Source organism: Ambystoma mexicanum, chromosome 6q (genome assembly GCF_040938575.1).
Source record: "Ambystoma mexicanum isolate Mex_15411 chromosome 6q, UKY_AmexF1_1, whole genome shotgun sequence".
Classification (NCBI taxonomy): domain Eukaryota; kingdom Metazoa; phylum Chordata; class Amphibia; order Caudata; family Ambystomatidae; genus Ambystoma; species Ambystoma mexicanum.
This window is the reverse complement of record NC_090937.1, coordinates 1,099,276,110-1,099,297,947: the sequence shown is the minus strand read 5'-3', so window position 1 is coordinate 1,099,297,947 and position 21,838 is coordinate 1,099,276,110. Positions and strand designations below refer to the sequence as shown.

The 21,838-nt window shown below is 49.0% G+C and overlaps 1 protein-coding gene across 1 annotated transcript in view; it reads right to left on the bottom strand.

Moving 5' to 3' along the window:
* Positions 1-21,273, bottom strand: part of LOC138515311 (sec1 family domain-containing protein 2-like) — a 1,117,334-nt gene extending 1,096,061 nt beyond the window's left edge. Inside the window, exon 1 of the mRNA XM_069630213.1 lies at positions 20,441-21,273. Coding sequence (XP_069486314.1) covers positions 20,441-21,203 — 763 coding nt within the window. The 5' untranslated portion in view covers positions 21,204-21,273. The remainder of the gene's footprint in view (positions 1-20,440) is intronic.
* Positions 21,274-21,838: the final 565 nt, after the last annotated feature.

Below are 21,838 nucleotides of genomic sequence, written 5' to 3'. Positions count from 1 at the left end.
TGTGGAGACTTCCATCCCATTAACCCCAGGAGACCGAGTGGCGAACCAAAATGCGAGACCACAACCGAGAGATGAGAGGCGAGACCCAGCAGAGTAAGCAGTGGGGTTGGAGATCGACTGCCTACCGCTCGAGAAAAGGGGGGAAAAAAATAAATTTGGAAGTTATGCAACGGAGATGAACTGAACAAAGACGGTTGGTTTCCGGGCTGTGAGCCTCAGTCTAGAGCGTGCCAGATGGCTGCAACTAGTGACCCTCAGGAAAGCTCCACCTGTTTAAGGGAATGTTTTTTGCGTGGCAGCATTGTCAAGTTGGGGTAGATGATGTGGGCGGGGGATTAAAGTATTACAGGATGTTTAGCTCCGTTGAGCGATGTGGGAATGACCGGGAGGTGTTGGAACTCAGTTGGAAGAGTCCTACAAGTTTTTAAAAAATGTGGCGACAGTGCAGTACAAGAAACTTTTATGAGTAACAGTAAGATATGGGGAGTGATGTGGTCATACATACATGGCTAATCCCAATGTGACGACCCGAGGGTCAAGGCTAAAGCTCCTTACATGGAATGTACGTGGTCTGAACAACCGGACCAAGCTAAAAAAGGTGGGGACCTATGTTAGTCGACACCACCCTCCAGATAGTAATGCTCCAAGAAACGCATGCGCTTCAGAAAGTTAACACTGAGCTTTTGAAAGGGTGGGGCCCACAAAGATACTATACTGAATACTCTTCACAGGCGAGAGGAGTGCTCACCCTTATCCACCCCTCAGTTGGGTTTCAACATGAAAAGAGTAAGATAGACACACTAGGTCTATATGTGATAGTGTGGGGGAACATAACAGGGGAAGAATTAGTGCTGGTGAACACATATGGCCCAAACATAGACGATCCGGACTTCTACACAAATGTGATACAAGAGCTGGGCTTCACGGGTGGCGAACACGTGGTGTGGGGGGGGTGGGGGGACTTTAACACCATTCTGAATGGCACGCTGGACGGCTCCACCTCCAGACACAGAAACCCCACCAAAACAACTACTGTCCTGTACCAAATCCTATCGCAACTCACGCTAATGACGCTTGAAGAACTCTTCACCCCCATAAAAGGCAGTACTCTTTCTATAACTCAGTGCACGACACAGAGTCCCGCATAGATTACTGGCTGGTGTCTGCGTCCCTTATGAGCCAGGTTGACAGTAGTGAGATGCTCCCCCGTACTCTATCCCACCATTCCCCTATCTTTTCAGACATGACACTGGAGAATGTAAAACCCCCGGCCAGGAGATGGCGTATGCCACCCGATATTCTGAGGGATCCCACGGTGGCAGAGGCAATACACGTAGAGGTGGAATTCTTCTTTGAAACAAACAAGGACTCAGTAAATAGAAATGCAACCCTATGGGAGACGTTTAAGGTTTGGATGAGGGGGGTGCTGATCTCCAAGTCCACAGGGCTATTGAGGGCGGTCAGGGTGGAATTGGCGGAAATAGAACAACGGCTGGGTGAACTAGAAATGCGATATACGACCACACATGAGGATAGTGTCCTAGCAGACATTAATAATAACTTACAGGAATTCAACAGACTGGCCACTAGAGAGCTGCTGTACATGGCAACCCCAGTTAGAGCGCGCAGATATGGCGAGGGGAACAGAGCAGGTCACACTCTAGCCAACTTGTTGAAGGCCAAAAGACACTGTACCAGAATTTCTAGTATAGTGGCGGGGGATGGTACGGTAACAACAAATGAGGAAGGTATAAATAAAGAATTCACCCAATTCTATACCGATCTGTATGCCAACCATGATTTGAAAACACCACTTGAGGTTGGAGAATACTTAGATAATATCACGCTCCCGAGATTGTCAACAGAACATAAACTGCTGCTTGACCAGGCCAGAACGATCGATGAAATAAAAGAAGCAATAAAATCACTAGCTAGCAGGAAAGCACCTGGCTCGGACGGTCTGGGGGCTGAACTATACAAGGAACTTAGTGAAGAGCTGGCCCCGGTGCTCCTGTCTGTGTGGGTGGAGGCCCTGGAATCGGGGATGCTCCCGTCGTCCATGAGAGAGGCTATAATAACGGTGCTCCTTAAACCCAGACGTCCGTCAAATGAGATGTCCTCTTACCGGCCCTTATCCCTCATAAATTGCGACGCTAAGATCTTGGCTACAAGACTCCTACCCTACATGCCTCAGCTGGTGCACCCGGACCAGTGCGGGTTTATTCCTACCAAGGTCCACGGCTCTGAATCCCCGCAGGTTGTTTGGTATCATGGCTCAGATTAAGCCGGAGGCCCAGGCAGTGGCCGTGTCGCTGGATGCAGAAAAGGCGCTTGATTCAGTTTCATGGAGCTACCTGTTCAGGGTGCTTGAGAAATTTGGCCTAGGTCCATACTTCCTACGAAGCGTTAAGCTACTATATACTAATCCCCGGGCTAGGGTATTGACTAACCGCACCATGTCTGAATGGTTCGAGCTGGGGAGGGGCACGAGACAGGGTTGCCCGTTTTCCCCGATATTTTTCGCTCTCACTGTTGAACCGGTTGCAGCATCAATTAGAGAACACCAAAATCAGAGTGGCATATGGATGTCGGGCTTAACCCAATCCATCTCCCTATATGCAGATGATGCCCTATTATATGTCCGAGAACCAGACACACACCTGGGGCCTGTGTTGGAAACAGTGCATGAATTTGCAGAATATTCAGGATACAAAACCAACCGCTCCAAGTTGGATATTGTTCCCTTAACCCCGGCCACCAGATGTCCGATAAATACACACGGTTTAAAATGGTCCCCTGACGGGATAAGATACCTGGGTGTGATGGTATCGGGAAACAAAGCTTCCCTACTCTTGAATAACCATGATTCCCTTTTAGACACAATGGCCACTAAACTTCGTTTCTGGGCCAGACTTCCCATCTCTCTTATTGGTCGGGTAGCCGTACTGAAAATGGTCATACTCCCCAAGTTGTTGTACATATTTACTAATGTCCCGATTTGGCCTGGTAGGCAATTCTTTGATAAACTCAGGTCCATGGCAGTGGAGTTCGTCTGGAGCGGAGGGGCGGTCAGGATGAAGTGGGAAAAAATGGTCGAACCCTATAACAAAGGGGGAATAGCAGCGCCAGATTTTGAATTATACTACCTGGTGGCACAGGCCCAGTTTGTTAAACACTGGTATGATGAGCAAGACACCTCTCCCCATATTTGTTTAGAACAACATGCAGCACACCCAACCGACCTGAGGTCCATCATCTTTAAAAACAAACATAAGGACGAATGCCCATTTGACCCAGTCAGCACAACAGTACATGCATGGTCCAAGATTTTTCGCATGATTGGGCTGGAGACACCATACCACGCAGAGGCCCCGTTCTGGAACTTCCCAGGTATAGCACCCACGTACGATACAGATGTCCAAAAAACGTGGGATCCAGAGAGGCAATTCAAAATCAAGGACATATTCCCTAATGGTAAATTTATAACAGTGGAGGAATTCAAAACGGGGATGGGTAGAGATCAATTGATGGTTTTGCAATATTACAGAATGAGAATGGCGTTTAAGGCCAGATGGCCCCTGTTCCCTGATGAACCCCCACCGCACCCGTGCCTGGTGGCCCCGTCTACTCGATCGGGAACCAGTGTTTTGGGACTTTACAAAACTATACAAGCCAATACTCCAACGGTGAACATAAGGACTTCCTGGGAATCGGACCTGGGTGCCACCATCACCGATGGGTCCTGGGAGAGATACTGTGAGCTCACTAAGAGGGTGTCCATGAATACAGGTCTCCGGCTGATCCAATTTAAAGTGTTGAATAAGCTACACTACACACCTCAAAAAATTGCAAAATTCACACGAAACGACCCAGGCAGATGTCAGAAATGCAGGGCCGACCAGCCTGACTCATTCCACATGTTTTGGAGCTGCCCACACAAAGGTATTCTGGGAGGAAGTGGCAATAATTCTAGAAGAGGTAACGCAGATACCGGCAAATCTCACACCATTAAAATACCTATTTGGGGAATATAGGAAAGAGATCTGAGGTGACCAGAAGGCTCTTTAACATCGCGTGTGCAATAGCCAAAAAGTGTACCCTGCAAAAATGGAAAAGTGCACAGGCACCACAGGTGAATCACTTTCTCAAGGAACTTATGTACGTAAATGAATGTGAGGAGTATTATGTGATGACGCTACCAAGCCCATGTAAACCAAAAGACATCTGGGCCCCGTTCAGGGTGTATATATACCTAAGTGAAATGGACTCAGCCAACAGTAGCGCGGCAAGGCCTAATAATATTTCTGTTCTGTAAATACCACATGATGTGTTGAAAAGCTGTATTGATTATACATGATATACGCAAGTTTGAATTGTCATGTTGCTGCACTGTTATGTACCACAACTGTTAAATAAAGTTTAAAAAAAAATATATATATATGCCCCAACGATCGGGACAGTACCATTTTTGAGCGCACTTCCCCTTTGAACAATACTATTTAGAAAACGTATCTAAGTGCCAACTATAGCCCTATTAACAGAATTACTGTCATGGCCCATGCATTTAATCAGATTCTCCTACAAAGCTATACCACCTCGTGAATCAGCTGTGTCTTCCAACTCTGTCCACATCTGGCTTCTTCAGAATGAGACACAGATAAAATAACCTACTGGTAATGACACTCCCATCCCCTGCACTCTATTGTGAGGCAGACAACTTTGTGAAGGGTTTTTCATAAGATGTAGTTTTATTAACTCAAAAGGTTTGATGAACGGCTCACTATCCCTACCCTGACGAGGATTTCCCTGCTTATCAAAATAAACTAAAGGAAATATTATAACAAAAGGATTCTGTCCCTCACACTGGTACATGCAACACACTTAAAGATGATATAGCATTTCAGACTGGTAACTGTTTCTCCTTGTAACCGAGAAAGTTCCCCTTGCCCAGATTCAAACATGATTTCAATCAACAGTTCAAAAGAATAAGGAAATGCCGTCTTGTAATAAAGTTACTCTTGCTTTAGCGAGTCTCTCACTTGGACTTGACCAACAGTTCAAAATACTCAAGTCTTTTCTCTCTCCACTTGTGGCAGAGAGTTCAACCCAACTTCTCTGAAAACAAGGATACTTCCACAGTTCATCAGTATAAAAAAAAATACCCATCAGGATGCTTCTGCAATAGTTCACAAAACACGTGTCGCAACAATATTAATATTGATTTGTCAAGATGATTCCACAACAGTTCAGAATATATATATTTTACTTCAACACTTTTAAGCACACCACAATACTTCAATGACTTCCGCCCGGTCTGCTCACCTGCCAGGTCTACGACTTCAAGGTCCCTTGCTCCAGTATACTCGCCTGCCAGGACTAATGAAACTAACACTACAAGAAGCACTTCTGTGGTTCAATCCACTTCAAACAAATTGTAAAGTCTCTTGACTTTCCATATCAGTTTTGACTACTTATTCTGGATGGACATGAATTGGTGCTGCTTGTTCCACTCTTGTGATTGCCACATGCAATGCAGGTTACGCTCCTCTCCTTCTGAATACTCGGTCAGAAGGGTAGCTCTCTACCAAGATCTACCAAGCCAAGATGGCGGCCGCGTAGATGAGACGTGGGTGAAAGTCTCTCCCGCTGGGCCGCAATTATAAAGTTACGAAATAAAGCACTGGTACCTAACAGCAACATGAGCACATTACCAGAGAAGAGAAGACCCGCTGGGGATACTGGTTTGAAGCCGCAGCCACGCCAAAGGGTATGCAACCCAAGTACTGGCACATGAGAACCAGAGAAGCACGGCTGATTGGGGACCGCTAACTGCCGACAGATTCCCGCCCCTTAAAACGATGAACGTGACAGTGTGAGGAAGCGATGGAGAAAGATTTCTACCCACACTAATGCACAGGCAAGCGTTCTTCCTTGAAGCAGGGACTACCGGGAGCCCAGCGGAACGAGGGAGACAGAAGGCGGAAGGAGAGGTTAGGCGGTGGGGGCTACACTCGTCAGACAGAATTAACCCTGGGGAGCCTTATCGAGAGGGCAACCTACCAAGAGCAGATCAGAGGAGCGCTCCAACTCTGCGCTCCATAGCGGGACGAAGGAGGGGGATGGCACAAGGCAGGGGCCAGTGGGACCGGCTATCCCCTCCCTCCAACCGCATTACCAGGACAGAGCCCTCAAGACACCCGAGGCCCGCAGCGCTGGGAGTGAGACAGACTCCCCTCGCCCAAATAATACAAATAAAATCCTCAGGGCACGAGGATCACCCGGGCAAATTTGGGACCGCAACAGCAGCCACGCTCAGAGCAAGCAGGGCAGCGCCAGCAGGCAAAGGAAATCTGCCAAGACAACACAAAGGGGACACACACTCTCCCGAACCACACGAAGCATTCTGAAGCGGGGAAGCATAGTCACACTCATGTCAGACCCAATACGCCTATAGGAATCTACAGCTCTCAGGACAAGACACAAGGTAAGAGAGGGTCAGAGCGAAGTAAAAAAAAATAAAGAACAGCGCAGTTTAACTTACGTAGCAGGCAAGGAAACAAACTGTGACACACACCATACCCAGAACCAGCCGGATCATATAAAAAATAACATTTAAAAAAGCAATCATAGGAGGCAAGGGGGATAAGCAACGAGATCCAGAGACCCCTCATACTGAAACAGTCGCTCATCCCCCTCCCCCTGCCTAGAAAGCAAACCCCCCAACCCAAAATGGGAAGTGTGGGGGGCGGGGGGGGTTAAGACAGGAGGGAGTATGACGACATAAACTGAGGACTGGTAAGTATATTCACAGACAGCAGTGGTAGAGGGGGAAGACACCATTAAAGCAGACTCAGACCCACGTAGCCTCAAACCCATGGCGCACACTCAAGAAGTCGTGGTGTGGGAAGGAAGAAGTCGGCAAGGGAGCAGAGGATGAGAGGTCTAACCCACGGCAGTAGATTCGCAGAACCAGACACCTAGGAAGGAGCACTAGCGGAACCCCACTCCCAGAAGAACCACAAGGCCGCTAACTGAGGATCGCTCGAACACCATAGACAATTTGTGCTCCCGACAAAAATACAGACCACAATATATTCCTTACCAGCACCCCTTATACACGCTGCAACTAAAGGACAGATCACTGAATCAAGAGAAGAACCGACCCTCCATCTCCTAGGAACAGAATAGCACAAAGGAAGGGGAATAACCTAAAGTCAATAGACGGCGGCACCTAGGCCGAAGAATATTCAGAAGGCAGGCGGTTGGAAGGAGGGAAGCGAGAACAAGGCAATCGCCACACAATAACAAGGTTGCACTCCAAGGCAAGGGAACAAGGGACTACAATAAGCCGGCAGATGTCCAAATCAAGAGGGAAAGGTGGCCAGGCCACCCCTCAACACTAATCACTCAGACAGGACTCTAGTTTGATCTAGATGTAGACCAACGACAATACCACTGCCAGAAAAGTGAGAGCAGTAGAGGAATCACAGACAGACCAGGAACGCCCCCCCCACGCAACTAATGGCGGCCACAAACTAGGATATGCAAGAGTGGTTCAAAGATCTCCAAGAGGATTCCAAGATGGCCACAATGCTCTGAACACCGCAGCCACCGAGCTCCGGCTACCGACACCCTGTTAGTTGTCGTCTCACCGGCGCAGCCCACCCCAGGCAACAGAATACGGTGGCGGGGGACCCCCGGAAGCAGTGGAGTGGCACCTGAGCTGATTGAGACTGCCCCCATGGCACTTCTGGGAGCAGGCGCTGGAGATCGGCAGCCCGCGACTGCAGAGGCAGACCCAGCAGGGTCCGGCGATCCGCGACCGGTGTGCGCCTTGGACGCAGCAGCACCGGAAGAGAGGGCAGCTACCGGCCCGCGCGTGGCCGAGGAGGGGAGGTGGATCGCACCTCTGGAGAGATCGGCGGACGCAGCTTTGGGAGTCTCCTCCCCACCCCCGCGGCACGTTGGTAAGTTATGTGGCCGCCAGCATTGGAGCAGACTTGTGGGGCCGGAGATCTGGTCCGCGGCAACCCACCCACACCGGCGAGAGGCACATCAGCCGGCACGGGAGGGGGCACCCGGAGGAGACCTCGGAGGAGAGAGGCAGGGCCCACGGGGGGGGCTGCCCCGTCCGTGTCAATATCGGCAGCAGCAACTGTCTTGAGCCGGTGCAGCCCACAGCATGGGAGCTGGGGAGGTTGTCGGGCCCCCCAGGAAACATCGCCACAGGTACGGAGGCCTCCGCATTGGGATCTGGCAGGGGGGGGGGGCTGACTGAGAGAAACCTGTGGTCCCCCTTTCTCGTGGCCCCCACCACTCCCTGTGGTTGTACTGTTGGCGCAGGAGACTATATGGCCTGGCAAGTGAAGGGGTAGGACTTCGGTCGCATCTCTGCTTCCTGGCACTTTGGGCACCCCAGATTACTTCAGAATATTAGCCTACTCAGCAGATCTCCACTCACCGGGCCCCGCCAGGGCTTGGGGGGTCGCGGCAGCGTGCTGAGGACTGCGGCAGCCATCGGACCCTTGGTCCCTCAGATCGGCATCCACTTACACCTATCTGGCCCTGTGGGGATCCCGGACCTTTTTTTTTTACCACGTCATCCTGAGCATTCAACATCATGTCTAAGAACAAAGCCAAGGATCCCCAAGCTCCTCAAAGACCCCCGAGGAGACCGCAGAATGCTCTCACTAAATTATGGGCCAAAGACATGAAGGACTCCCACTCAGCATGCCCCAGCGAGTGGCCTTCAGGGGACCCTCTGGCAGACACGAACACATTGGAACAACCGGTCACCCAGGCAGCGCTGAAACTCCTGCTAGCCGATTTAGTGGAGAAGATCACCACTGCGGGGCGAAAGCAAATGGATGCCCGGAGGGAGGATCTGGCGTAAGGCCTCCAGGAGATCAAAAGGGACATTAGCAAGATAGAGGAAAGGGTGGACACAAACGAGAGCGCGATCCAGGACATCGCTGAAGGTGCAAGAAGGAAAGCCGATACTCTCCTGGATACGCTGGCAACCGCGAAACACAATCAGGAGCTCCAGGTTGAGGACCTGGAAAACAGGTCTAGGTGCTCGAACATTCGGATCAAGGCCCTTCCAGAGAACATTTTGGATCAAGATCTCCCCCAAGCAGTTAAGGGTATTTTTGCAGACTTCCTGGAGGAGCCGGGGTCAGGGGACATTGTCTTCGACAGGATAAATAGAGTGGGCCCCAAACGTGCAGATACAGGTGCCAGGGCTCGGGATGTCCAGGTAGCGATGCACAGCTTCACGGCGAAGGAGCGAACACTAGCAGCTGCATGGAAGGCTGGGCGTCTCACTTATAATGGCATGGAGATTGAGCTCTAACAGGGCCTGGCGCTAGTAACTTTAAACAAACGACAGAATGGGCCCGGTACTTTCCCATCTAAGAGCACAAGGTGTTTGTTACAGATTGCTGCACCCCTTTGGCTTGCCTTTGGATGGCGAGGGATCGCTCAGAAGATCACCACATGTGACCAGGGCCTAGCCCTGCTGGGGCTTGAAGACGAAGCTCCACCGCCATCGCCGCCGTCGTCATCATCTCAAAAGGCTGCCCGGAGGGAATGGGAATGGTCCATGGACCGCTCCAAGAAGTCGAAGAAAAATGTCAACCAACCGCTCCCGAAGAGTCAGCAATCGGGGAGTGGTCAGGGTGTGCAAAAATGATTCCTTAGTATGTGCTAATGCTGAAGAGGCAGAAATAAGATGCCTGGGGTGGGCACGACAGCAAAAAAGTTTAATTGTATAGGTCGGTTTCATGCGCCTAATTCAGCTAGGGCCTTGGGGGTGGGGGGACAGAGCCTCACATCTTGGAATGGGATATCCCGCGTTGGAACGCTTGGGGGGTGGGGCATTCGATGGGACGCCTCTCGAGTTTCTGATTCGAGGGGGGCTGAGGCCAGTCGTCCCATACTGCCAGAGGGACGGGGGCGGGGGGGTTTGGGAGAGTCACAGGTGCAGAAGGCATACAGAGGCTCTGCAGCGCATTAGAAAACGGAAGCCCATTTAGGGAGCGTCAGTTGCTTTACTGAGTTCAGTAGGGAACATTGCTTTTTTGTTTGTTGAACCACTAGGTCTACCCAGCGAGCGTTAAAGATCTTCTCTCTTAATGTCAACGGCCTAAATTCGCCAATTAAGCGTAAGAAAGTGGAGCGCCTCATCAGGCGTGAAAGGCCGGACATTGTCGCGCTCCAAGAGACCCATATTAGAACGGTGGACAGGGGAAGAGCCAGGTTCTGGGGCTATGCCAGGGCGCTACAGGCGACACAATCAGTAAAGAAAGCAGGAGTCCTATTGGCACTCAGGGATGGGCTAGAGCTACGTATAGTTGAAAAAAATGGCAGATGACCAAGGGAGGTTTTTAGCAGTTTCTCTTGAGGGTAATGAATCCCCTGTGACGGTGGCAACATTATATGCTCCCAATAGTGCACAGGATGGCTTCCTGCAAGAGGCCTTGGGGAAGCTAGAGAAGTTTTCCAAGTCCCTGACAATACTGACTGGTGACTTCTATATTGCATGGGACTCAGGGAAGAATCGATCCCCGGGAGGGGTGGGCCCACAGGGGAGACCATCATAGGCTCTGAAGGAGAAAATCACCAATCTGGCCCTAGTAAACGTGTGGCGGGAGGTACGGGGAGAATCTGGGGGGGCTCACCTTTTACTCACATCCATCGGTCCCATTCAAGAATAGACTATATCTGGCTATCAGAAAAACCTTCTTGGGAGGGTGCGGGACAATCTCGATGGACTCTACAACTTTGTCGGATCATTCTCCCCTGTCCATATCTTTGAAGGCATGGTCCGGACAAAGGGGGGTTGTGGAAATGGCGCTACCCTGTCTCCATATTCAAAGACCCAGTACTGGCCCGCCAGATTGAGGAGGAAATAGTATGCTGCTTTGTTGAGAACCCCGAAGGGGAAACATTGTCAAAAGTAAGGTGGGGTGCCTATAAAGCTACCCTGACGGGCTCTATTATAGGAATCAAGGTGAGACGGGACAGGGAGCTGAGATTGGAGGAGGCACACCTAGAGGAAGCACTAAGGGGGATAATAGCCAAAATGGGGCCAAATCAGACTCAGGCTACCACAAGGGAGTCTAGGGTAGTGCGTAGCCAACTAGACTTGATCCAGACTCGGATAGCAGAGCGGAGTCTGCTGTATCTCTGGCAGAAATATGATATCAAAGCCAATAAGGCCGACCGACTGCTCTCGAGAATGCTTTGAAAGGAGCAGGCAGGAAGACAATAACAAAGATCAAGGTGTGGGGTGGGAGCACTACCACCAATACTGAAGACATCCTGTGGGAATTCTCTCGTTTCTATTCTGCACTGTACTCGTCTGAAGCCCCGGCGAAGGCGGATCAACTAAAGTACTTAGAGAACTTACTCTCCATAACGCAGGAAGAGATCAAAGCTTTGGAAAGGGATATCACAGAGGACGAGGTAAGGGAGGCGATAAGAGATCTGCCCACTCTTAAATCCCCGGGTCCGGATGGCTACGTGGTGGAATTATGTAAGCGCCATCGGGAAGTACTTACTCCCATACTAACCAACCTATTCAATCAAATGGGTAGGCGATCTATGGAAGAGGAGAAAGATGTCATTCACAAAAAGAGCAAGGATTCAACTGAATGCGCTTCCTATCTTCCTATAGCTTTAATCAATGTCGATTCCAAATTCCATGCCAAGATTTTAGCTGAGAGGCTACACCATCTAGTACCGAAGCTGGTCCACCCAGACCAATCAGGATTTGTTAGAGGCAGACAAACCAGTGATAACGTTAGGATGCTGGCCCACCTTGTGGAGAAGGCTCACAAAAAGGGGGAATCCCTCGCTCTCCTCATGGCAATCGGCGCAGAGAAAGCATTTGATCGGGTGGAGTGGGGATTCCTTTTCGCAAGTAGGTTTGTATGCTCTCCATCTGGAACCGTTCCTAGAAGCGGTACGTTCTAACCACCTAACAGGAATCCCCTTCGCAGGAGAATCACATAAAATTGCAGCCTTCGCTGACGATGTGATACTCTCTCTTACTTGCCCAAGCACGGCCATACCAGCACTTGAAGCGGAATTGGCCCATTTTGGGAGCCTGCCGGATCTGAAAGTCAATCCCTCCAAAACCGAAATTCTCAATCTCACTGTCCCGATCCCAGCACTCGGCGCCTTGAAGGCCATCTCTCGCTATAGATGGGTGGACCACTCCATTACCAACTTGGGAATAAGATTGAAGTCAAAATTGGAACAACTTTATTACGCAAATTATCCGCCCTTACTGGAGAAACTTAAGAATAAGTTAATAGACTGGGGGCCTTTAGCGGTTTCATGGTTAGGATGCATCAACACCTTAAAAATGACAGTTCTCCCAAAGCTCTTGTTTAACTTGGCTGTTCTGCCGGTGCATGTTCCCCCATCCTTTTTCAGGTCTCTGAACAAAATCACTAGCAGGTTTGTGTGGACTAACAAACCCCCAAGGATAGCGCTCAAGGTGATGCAAACCCCCCACTGACCGGGGGGGGGCTTGGGTCTACCTGATTTCAGGGTATATTGCAGGGCGACACAGTTGAAAGTTCTTCGGGATTGGCCGAAGGATGATCGGGGTAAAATATGGAGAGCTAGGGATAGGGCGGTATTGGGGGGAGGATCTCGAATAGGTCATGTGGAAGCCAAAACAGGATAAGCCGATTAGGATGTACTGTAGCACGATTCTGGCCCAGGTGGGTCGTACCTGGGACGAGGGGGTGCGGCAGGCCCATCCAACGACGCACCCATCTTCTTATACAACTCTTTTTACCAATCCGCAGTTTACCCCAGGTCATAACATCCACTTGCTTGGCACCAGAGTGGATGTAGAATGTTACAGGACATGAATGGGGAGGGCCGGGTCAAGCCCTTTGATGAACTATTGATGAGCAGGGTTGGGAAAGAGGTAACAGTTAAAACAAGTGTGGGAAGAGGAAGTGGGAGAATGTATGAATGAGGGGCTGTGGGAGAGAGCTCAACGATATCATAAAAAGGTGTCCAGAAATGTAAGGTTGCAACAAATCCAGCTATACGTAACTCAGAGCATATATGACTGACCCCCCCAGAGGATAGCCAGATTTAAAAACGCAGGAAAACAATCATGCCCCAAATGCGGAGAACTGAATGCCGAAATAACCGATAAGTTCTGGGCATGCCAAGAAATTATTAAATTATTGAAAGAATTTGGCCACCGCTTGACGGAAAAGGGGATCCCGCTAGATGTGGACTTTGTGTGGGCATGCATGTTGGGGGAAGGGGGGGGTGTTCCAGCTAAAGCATGTGAGCAAACTCAAAGACCTGGCTCACATACTGGCCAAGCGTTGGATTGCTATGAGCTGGAAGGCATGTGGTAGACCAAAGTTTTAGAGGTGTGGTGGAATGACCTCAAGAAATGGGCTGAAACCGAAACGGTGGTATGGACCGAAGCAGCCAGTAAAGGGGGGGGGCAGGGGAGGAGGCAGATACATTGATGGCTTGGAAGCACTTAGTGGCTATATTGGTCTGGTCCACCCAGGTATGTTCAAGCGAGGACAATACCTCCCAGGGGATGGAAGAGGGAACACTCCAAGAGGAGATACTGGCGGAAGGCGATATGGAGTAAGCTCGAGTTAAAGGGGGGGGTGTAAAGGGTAGGCAGCAGCTATAACGCAACGGGAAGCGTAATATTCAATAATGTATGACATGCACCGCTAGGTTTTGTTGGTTGTATGTTGTTGGGTTGTTGCAAAAAATATATATATATAAAATATAAATAAGCTAAACGGACCATGCACAATAGACGTATATAGCTCACTAACACAGAAATGTGAGCATAATGGGTAGCCATCTTTACCAAAATGGAAGCCGCAGCACATTTCCAAGTAAATGAAAGACATCAACACTTCAAGAAACTCAAAAAGCTGAACTTAGAAATACAGATCCGTGCAGAGCCAAGATGGTAGCTAGCAACCAGAGCCAAGTTTACTGAGAAATTAGGGAGGGTCCAACCATTACATAGAATGCAAAAGCAGTGGGATAAGAAATTGAGGGGGCCCTCATTTGGAGGCGTGGCGTCCATGGTGGCCAGTGCCTGAAAACTGCACAGACCAAAGTAAGGTGCACAAACAAATATTTGAATGTATGCAAGCATTTATACATTTGTATGAGTACCTTACTATTGTTTATGTACTTTTCAAGCCATCTTCGTTTATAAAAGATTCCTTGAAACGTGCACATTTCAAGCCATCTTTAATAAATCTTACGAAGCTGCAGTGATCTGTGCTCTGCAAATAGATCACTGAACCGAGGGCTCTGATCCAATCTACACATTAGATCACAGAGCCCGCCACCACCTCCCCACACCCCCCAAATTCGGCGAGGGTCAATGACCTGGGGAGAGGAAGCAAAGGGGCCATAACTTCCTCTTGTGACCCCTCACGCGAGGAGTCACAAGAGGAAGTTACAGTGACTGCCAGCCAGCCATGGCGTTGCTGAAGCTGCAACTTCCAGTTTCAGCGATGCTGTGGCTGGCTGGCACTTCCGTCAGTCACACAGCTGCCTCACTTAAAAATGAAGGACGCATCTCCCGTCGCAGCTACAGCCGTGGCGGGATAGTGTCCCGCCATGGCATGGTGGGACCAGGGAGCCGTGGCAGGGCCCCGACTCAGTCCCACTTTTGGAGACTGCCAGGGCCCAGCCCAGGCCCAATTCACTGAAAGCACTGAGCACAAGATAATTCCCCAGCACAAGAAGAATACTCCCCGTCTGATTAAAGTCTGGAACAGCACAGCCGACCATTTTAAGTCAGGTGCGAGCGAAAGCGAACTATAAACCTAAGAAGATTCCATGAAGAGTAGCCCAAGTGTCCCCAGTGGTAAAAAGAACCATAACATCCACATTAATATTAGCTAAAAATTCCAATAAATGCAGGGTGAAATAATTCCAAATGCTGTCTCATCACACGTGGCCTATAATTTGGGCACACGGTCTATTCATTAGTAACAAACACAGACAGGACGCCTGCCTCACTCCTCAAGCATATTCCCAGACAGGAGGCACCGCACAAGGTCGATACAAAGAAATTACTCTGGCTCATTGCCTAGGAATAAGGGATGGCATTGTCTTTAATCGAAGAGAATAGCAGTCCATGGACCTCTCTACCCCTACTCCCGTCTGGCACATGTCTTGATGACTTGTCAGTTGCCCAAAGTTGGTTAGTAGAAAACCAACCAATCAAAACCCTCAATGTAAGGCCCACCGGTACGTATTATGACCCTCTGACACTCTCCCCTCTGTTCTTATCCCCAAGATCTACCCTCTTCTTATCCCTTACCTTACCACCTTCTTCAACTCCTGCTTCTCCTCATCTACCTTTCCTGCTGCTTTCAAACATGCAACCATTACTCCTATTCTTAAGAAACCTTCTGCCGATCCACTTCTCACTGCTAACTACAGACCTTTCCTTTCTAAGCTTCTTGAACGCCTTGCCTACTCTCAACTCTCATCCTTTGTTACTTCTTCGTCTCTCCTTCCTCCCTTCCAATCTGGCTTCCGTCCCAAACATTCCACTGAAACTGCTCTGACCTCTATCCTTAACTCACTCCTCTCTGCTCGACAAGCCAAGCAATCCTCTATCCTTATTCTACTTGATCTCTCGGCAGCTTTTGACACTGTCGATCACTCACTCCTGCTCCATAGTCTTTCCTCCTTCGGGTTTAAAGGCCCTGTTCTAAAATGGTTATCCTCGTACCTCTCCTCCCGTTCCTTTGCAGTATCCTGCGGAGCCCAGTCCTCTCCTTCCTTTCCTCTTATCTACGGTGTTCCTCAAGGCTCTGTACTTGGTCCTTTCCTTTTCTCTCTTTACACCTCCCTCATTGCCCCTGTCATCTCCTCATTTGGCATTCCCCACAACTTCTATGCTGACGATACTCAACTATTTCTTTTCTTTCTTTCTCCTCCTCACCTGACCACCTTAAGCTCTCCTCCTGCCTCACTGCTATCAAGAACTGGATGTCCTCCCGCTTTCTCTCTCTTAACACTGATAAAACCGAAGTCCTTTTCTCCCCCTCTAATTCTCTTCCCCTCCCTATCCTCCCCCTTTCATTCACTTTCCTCCCTCCAATCTCCCCCCAGGCTCGTAATCTAGGCATTCTTTTTGACTCCTCTCACCTTCTCACAACAACACATTTCACTCATCTCCTGCACCTGCAGATACACCTTTACAATATATGCAAAATCCGTCCCTCCCTCACATTCCACGCCACCAAACTCCTAATTTCCTCTCATCCTTTCCCGCCTCTTCAACTGCTCTTCTCTAATCTTTGGACTTCCCGCATCACAGCTTGCCCCTCTTAAATCCATATACCACTCTGCGGTTTGTACCCTCTATCTCCTTACCCCCCGTGACTCCATCTCTTCCTCGCTCTCTCACCTTGGCTGGCTACCCTTCAACTTATAGCAAAATTTCACTTTCTCTCCCTGGTCTTCAAATCCCTCCATGGTCTTGCTCCTCCTTATCTCTTCTCCCTTCTCTCCTTCTACTCTACCTCCCGCTCCCTTCGTTCCGCTGACCATTTCCTTCTCTCTGTACCTCCTTCCCCCTGCGCTTCCTCCCGTTTCCGCTCCTTCCAACTCCTTGCACCTCTCCACTGGAACTCACTCCCTCTTACAATCCGCTCTACCACGACCTTCCCCTCATTTCGCACTTCCCTTAAATCCCTCCTCCTCCATTCTCCCCCTTGAAAACTTCCCTTCTGCCCTCTCCACTTCCCCTCCTGCCCCTCCCCGATTCTTCTCTCCCTTCCATTTTCCCTTGCCCTGTCCATCTCCTACTCCCGTCACCTCTCCCCGCTCCTCTTTCCACCTCCCCCCTCAGTTAATTGCTCTTTGCACTGTTTTGTTGAATGATTCAAGATGTAAATTTTGCTCCCATTGGTGTTGTTATTTTGTATTCTGTTGTTACATTGTATAACGCCTTGGAGTAAAGCTGCTCTATAAATAAATCAATTATGCCAACCAATCTATTGTAGAAACAATATATTTCCCCCCCATCATCAATTTAGAGGTGGTCTCAAGAGGAGCCATCAGATTGTTGTTACCCAATTAGAAACGTAACCCGCTATAGAATGTATGTGTAGTCAATCCCCTTAAGCAATCACCCGCAACCCGAAGGTTTTGTAAACTGATTTTAGGTTAGGACGTAGAGCGACTATTTATGCTTGTATGCTATCTCTGCTTTATTTGAAGTAAAAGCTGTTTTTAGCCTTGCACTTGGTCTATTTCTGTTATTAAGTTTGGGGTTTTCTGGCTCCTGATCCTCTGTGTAAATTGGGGTTTCCCAGGCCCTATTCATATAGCAATGCATAAATGAGCAGTACAGGATAGAAATTAATCCTTTGTTTGGTCTTCATGCTCGGTTTGGTCTGCAAACAAAAACATTTGAAACGTACCAGAATCGGATTATAGGAAAGCTTCCCATGTGTCTTCTGCAATGGGTGCATGCATTTCACTAGTGCAAAACGCAATTTAAAAAGGTTTGCAATGTGTGTCAATTACCTGTGTTTACATGAAGGAAATATAAAACAACTTTCCATTCACGACAGATTTTCAATCACTCGTATAGCGGAAAGGAGGGGCAGAACGCAACTTGCAATTCCATCACATTGCTTCCTCTACGCCATACAAATGCTCCAGCATTTGCACAGACAGGTTTATTTTCATGCCGGCGCAAATGCTGGAGATACCCATGGGTCCGCAGGCTTTATGCGGCAGCATAAAGGAGGCACACCCCAAAGAGAGTAATTGTAAACGCTGCTGTTAGGCAATTACAATGAAGCACTGGCCAACATGCAGGGCAGCGTGTGCTTGCAATTGTGAAAGTTGATTGCAATACACGCATTGCAGGCAGCGTTCATAAGACAAATTAAGCCCTGCCCAACATAGTTTCATTGTAATTGTGCACAATGCCTGCCATTCTAGCAAAGCAGGCAGCGTTTACTCACTTTGCCACGGCAGAGTGCAAAAGTTCAGCGTGCATGTGTGTATGCCACCTTTTGCCCTGCAAATTTGTACTCCGTTGTGCAAATGACTGAAATGTGGCGGCGGGACCTGGATACGCCGGAGTACTAATGTACCAGGTCCCCAGCATCAAATTACGAAAAGGACCAACATGAGCTCTAATAGGTCTAAACCATCATGTGGATATGCCTCTCCCCATGCGTTTGTTAAATTGTCAGGTCAATAGACATGAACACACAGGTTCCAGTTTTATATAGCTTGTTATGCTGTTAATTCAGCAGCCATATCTATGCAATATGAGAGGAATGCAAAATAATTAACTAAAACATCAGGATTTACAGAACATTATTTTTGAGATTCAAGTATTTTTGAGAAACAAGAGACAGAATGAAGTAGTGGTTATAGGTGAGAAAAGTTGCCAGTGGTGTGAGCAGTTAATCTGCATATTATATATATTCTGAGGCATAAGTGAAAATACGTACCATTACCAGATACATTGGTTAATCCCCTGGGGCCAGGCACACAACTATTTAGATCTCCAGAGATAGCTATGCAACTAAGTACAATGTGTGCCCTTCAGTCATATGCAGTGATAAAAAGGAGTGCCACTCAGTGGGGTAATAATAAAATATTAATTACCATGCAGTGAAACTTTTGGGACTAACTGTGATGCAGTAATGTTTACTCATTCCACAGGAGTGCCTGTAAACCGCATTGGGACCTTCAGGGACCTACGTCCCTGCAGGCACTAGTTAGAGAGACAGCAACCTGCAGCTCTCCATATGTTTTGAAATATGAGTCCCATTATCGTCACAATTCACTTTGCTGGCTGTCTGAAGAAGTAGTAGTAGACAGAAACATCTGGAGACCAAATGGTTGCAGACCTGCTTAGGAGACCATGGGGGTGACCGGTTGGGACATTTAGTGTGTGCTGAATAACAGGCACTGTGGTTCCAAATGTGATCCCTCATAACTTTCTATGGTATCATCGGAGACAGGAATTCTGGTTTTAGCAAAGGTCCGAACGATGCCAGGGGTACAATCGGTTGAACGTTAAAAAAGCTGTTTGAGAAAGTGTGTGGGAGGGGCAAGGGTTTAGGCGAAGTTTGCCCCAGTTTGGTGGTGCAGAACCAGGGACATACACGGCTAAGATTGACTGATTTGCCTTGGTCACTAGAGGCATGAAGGGGGACAGTAGGAGGATCTACTGATGAGAAAAATGTCATAATTGCATTTTGGCAGATCAGCGTGAAAGGCGGTGGCAGATGGTCATATTATTGAGCGATTTGATCATTTGATTTGGGCCCTAGCCATAGTAATGGAACAGGGGACTGTATTGGCCAAATATTGTCGAGGCAGGCAACACGGGGCTGTATACTCTTGAACCAGGGCTCGTATTTTCTTTGGACACCATCAGCATGAAAAGGTATTTTACAGTAGCAATGATGGCAGGGATTGTTGACTCCCCAGTATCATGAAAATATGATTTACAGGGGCGATGCCATCATTTATTTTCAAGACAGGTTTCATGAGCTGATTACATGCAACACGAAAGAGGGCAGCACTGGCAAATGTTGTTTAAATGGCTCATTAACTGTTTTGGCCCCAATGAGCATGAAAGTGGGCCAGCGCTAGCTACAAGCAGATTGTGCTGGTTCAGGTTCAAATGGCCAACTCAAAAGAGCAAACCTGAAAATAGCGGGAACTAAAGTGTGCATTAAGACAGCCAACCATAAAGATTGTTTCCACGAACTCCTAATGTTCCCAAGATCAAGCATTGTGTGTTCTATGAGGGGGACCCTCGCTATTCCCCCTTTCCCACTTCGCAACCACTTCCCTCCTGCCCTGTCGTCATGCAGGCAGGAGCATACGAGCACAATGGTTAGCTGTCCGCCCAGGGTGTGTGATCCCAATTATATGTATTGAGAAGGGCATCATGTGGTATTGCGGCATTAAGAGGAGTTGCCATTATACATGCCTTGTTTGTACATGTGTTTTAACGAGATGTATTGCGAAGGCTCGGGGTCTGCTTTGAATACAAATCAGAGAGAACATGTTTTTATAGTAGCAACGCTGGAAAATAGTGCGAGACCAGCCTCCTTTCATAATTTTATTTTAGCCCAAGACAATGGCTGGTTAGGTTTTGCCCCTAAACAGAACGCCCCCCAAAAAATAAAATGCAGGGCTATTTTCGTTTTCCACCCTTCCCTACTTTCGGTCATGCTGAATACTCCCCTGCGTGACAGCAGCATGGGGTTGTAAGGTGCAAAGGGTCTCGTTGAGTGCCAGAGCAACACATGCACTGAATGTATGGGGTAAATGACTGGATCATGGGTGACATGAGGTGGGGCGTTGAGAGCGCTCATTGTTCTGTGGTGGGCCGGAGGCATCGGAATGTGCTCACCTGTCAGGTCCAAGCTCCGGTCGATAAGCAGCAAGGAGCCACGGTGCGGCGCGACTTTTCTTCTGCTCTTTCCCTGCGGATCCGCGGCCAACTCCACTGCTACAATCCTACTTAGCGCTCCCATTGCAAAGCACTCCTCTCGCAAACCCAACTCCTCCAAGAAAGTCGACAGGGCACGAGCCAGGCTCCGGGCTCGTAACTGTAAATGGGCCGGGAGCTCTGTCTCTGTTGCGGGGGTAGCTGGCCTCTTCCTGTCGGTTCGGGGACGGCCAGCCAGTCGTTGCAGATCTGCTGGAAGCGGCGGAAAAAAACTAGCCAGTGCGGGCGAAAGAAGCAGTTGGGGTGCTAGTGGGGCCCAGCCCAGCGCCACATGAACAACCTCAGCCACGGAATTGTCCTCACCCATCCACCTGCGAAGCTGGTCCTCCAACCGTAAGCCCTCTTCCTGGCCACCTGTAAGTAACAGCAGGCAGTTTTGGAAGTAACTACCCAATACCAGCTCCCGCAGGCTGTCTAGCACAGCGCCCTTCGGCTGCCCGACCACCGTCATTACCGCTTTCGGCTGTCTGGGGGACCCAGCCGGACCATCCAGCGCCCGCACAGCCAGTGCCCCCGACCGCAAAAGCGCCTCGACACCCCCCATGCACCAGTGCAGGCTTTCAGCAGAGGCCGCATCAAGGAAAACTAGCGCTCCCCGGACTCTGGGCAACACGCGCTCCCAGGCTTGCGTGCAGGCTGCGGATGGGCTCAGTTGGGTGGACATAGCGAAAAAGGTACACAACTATGACAGCGGGACAAACACCTGCACGTGTACATGCGGCGCCGAATGATGACGTCAGCGACAGGGTAATCAGTAAAAACAAGCCCAACCACATCAAAAAATAAGTCCAAAAGATCACCCTTTTACGATGGCAGTGGCATATACAATTGAGCATAAAATAAAAAATATTCAATTTTTCCCCCATGCCTTGTCCATAGATTGAGTTGGGGTCTAGATTCTATTAAGAGACACGCGATGCGAGTATCATGCATCATTCTATTTCCAGACCACAGGCTTACTATTATGCAAGTTCCAAGCTCCTGCATACTTATCAAATGTTGAACACATTTTATAGTAAAATGATTTAAAAGTTGCCTCCTTAAAATAGCTACATGGAGAGACTCTCAACCTAGCAAGACTGATTTGGAGGATATTATATATCAAGTCGGAGATGAAAGGACGCTGTTGTGTATGCCTCACGTCACTGCGTTGCGGGACGTGTGGCACGTTAAATAAAAGCCCTGCCCCCGCAGGAGGAGGGCAGTTCAGGGCAAGTCACAAGCTGCAGTGTGTGTGTATTTTATTTCATGCTCCGCAGCCAGGCCTCGGCCTGTGGAGCCCCGTGTGCATTCTCTCTC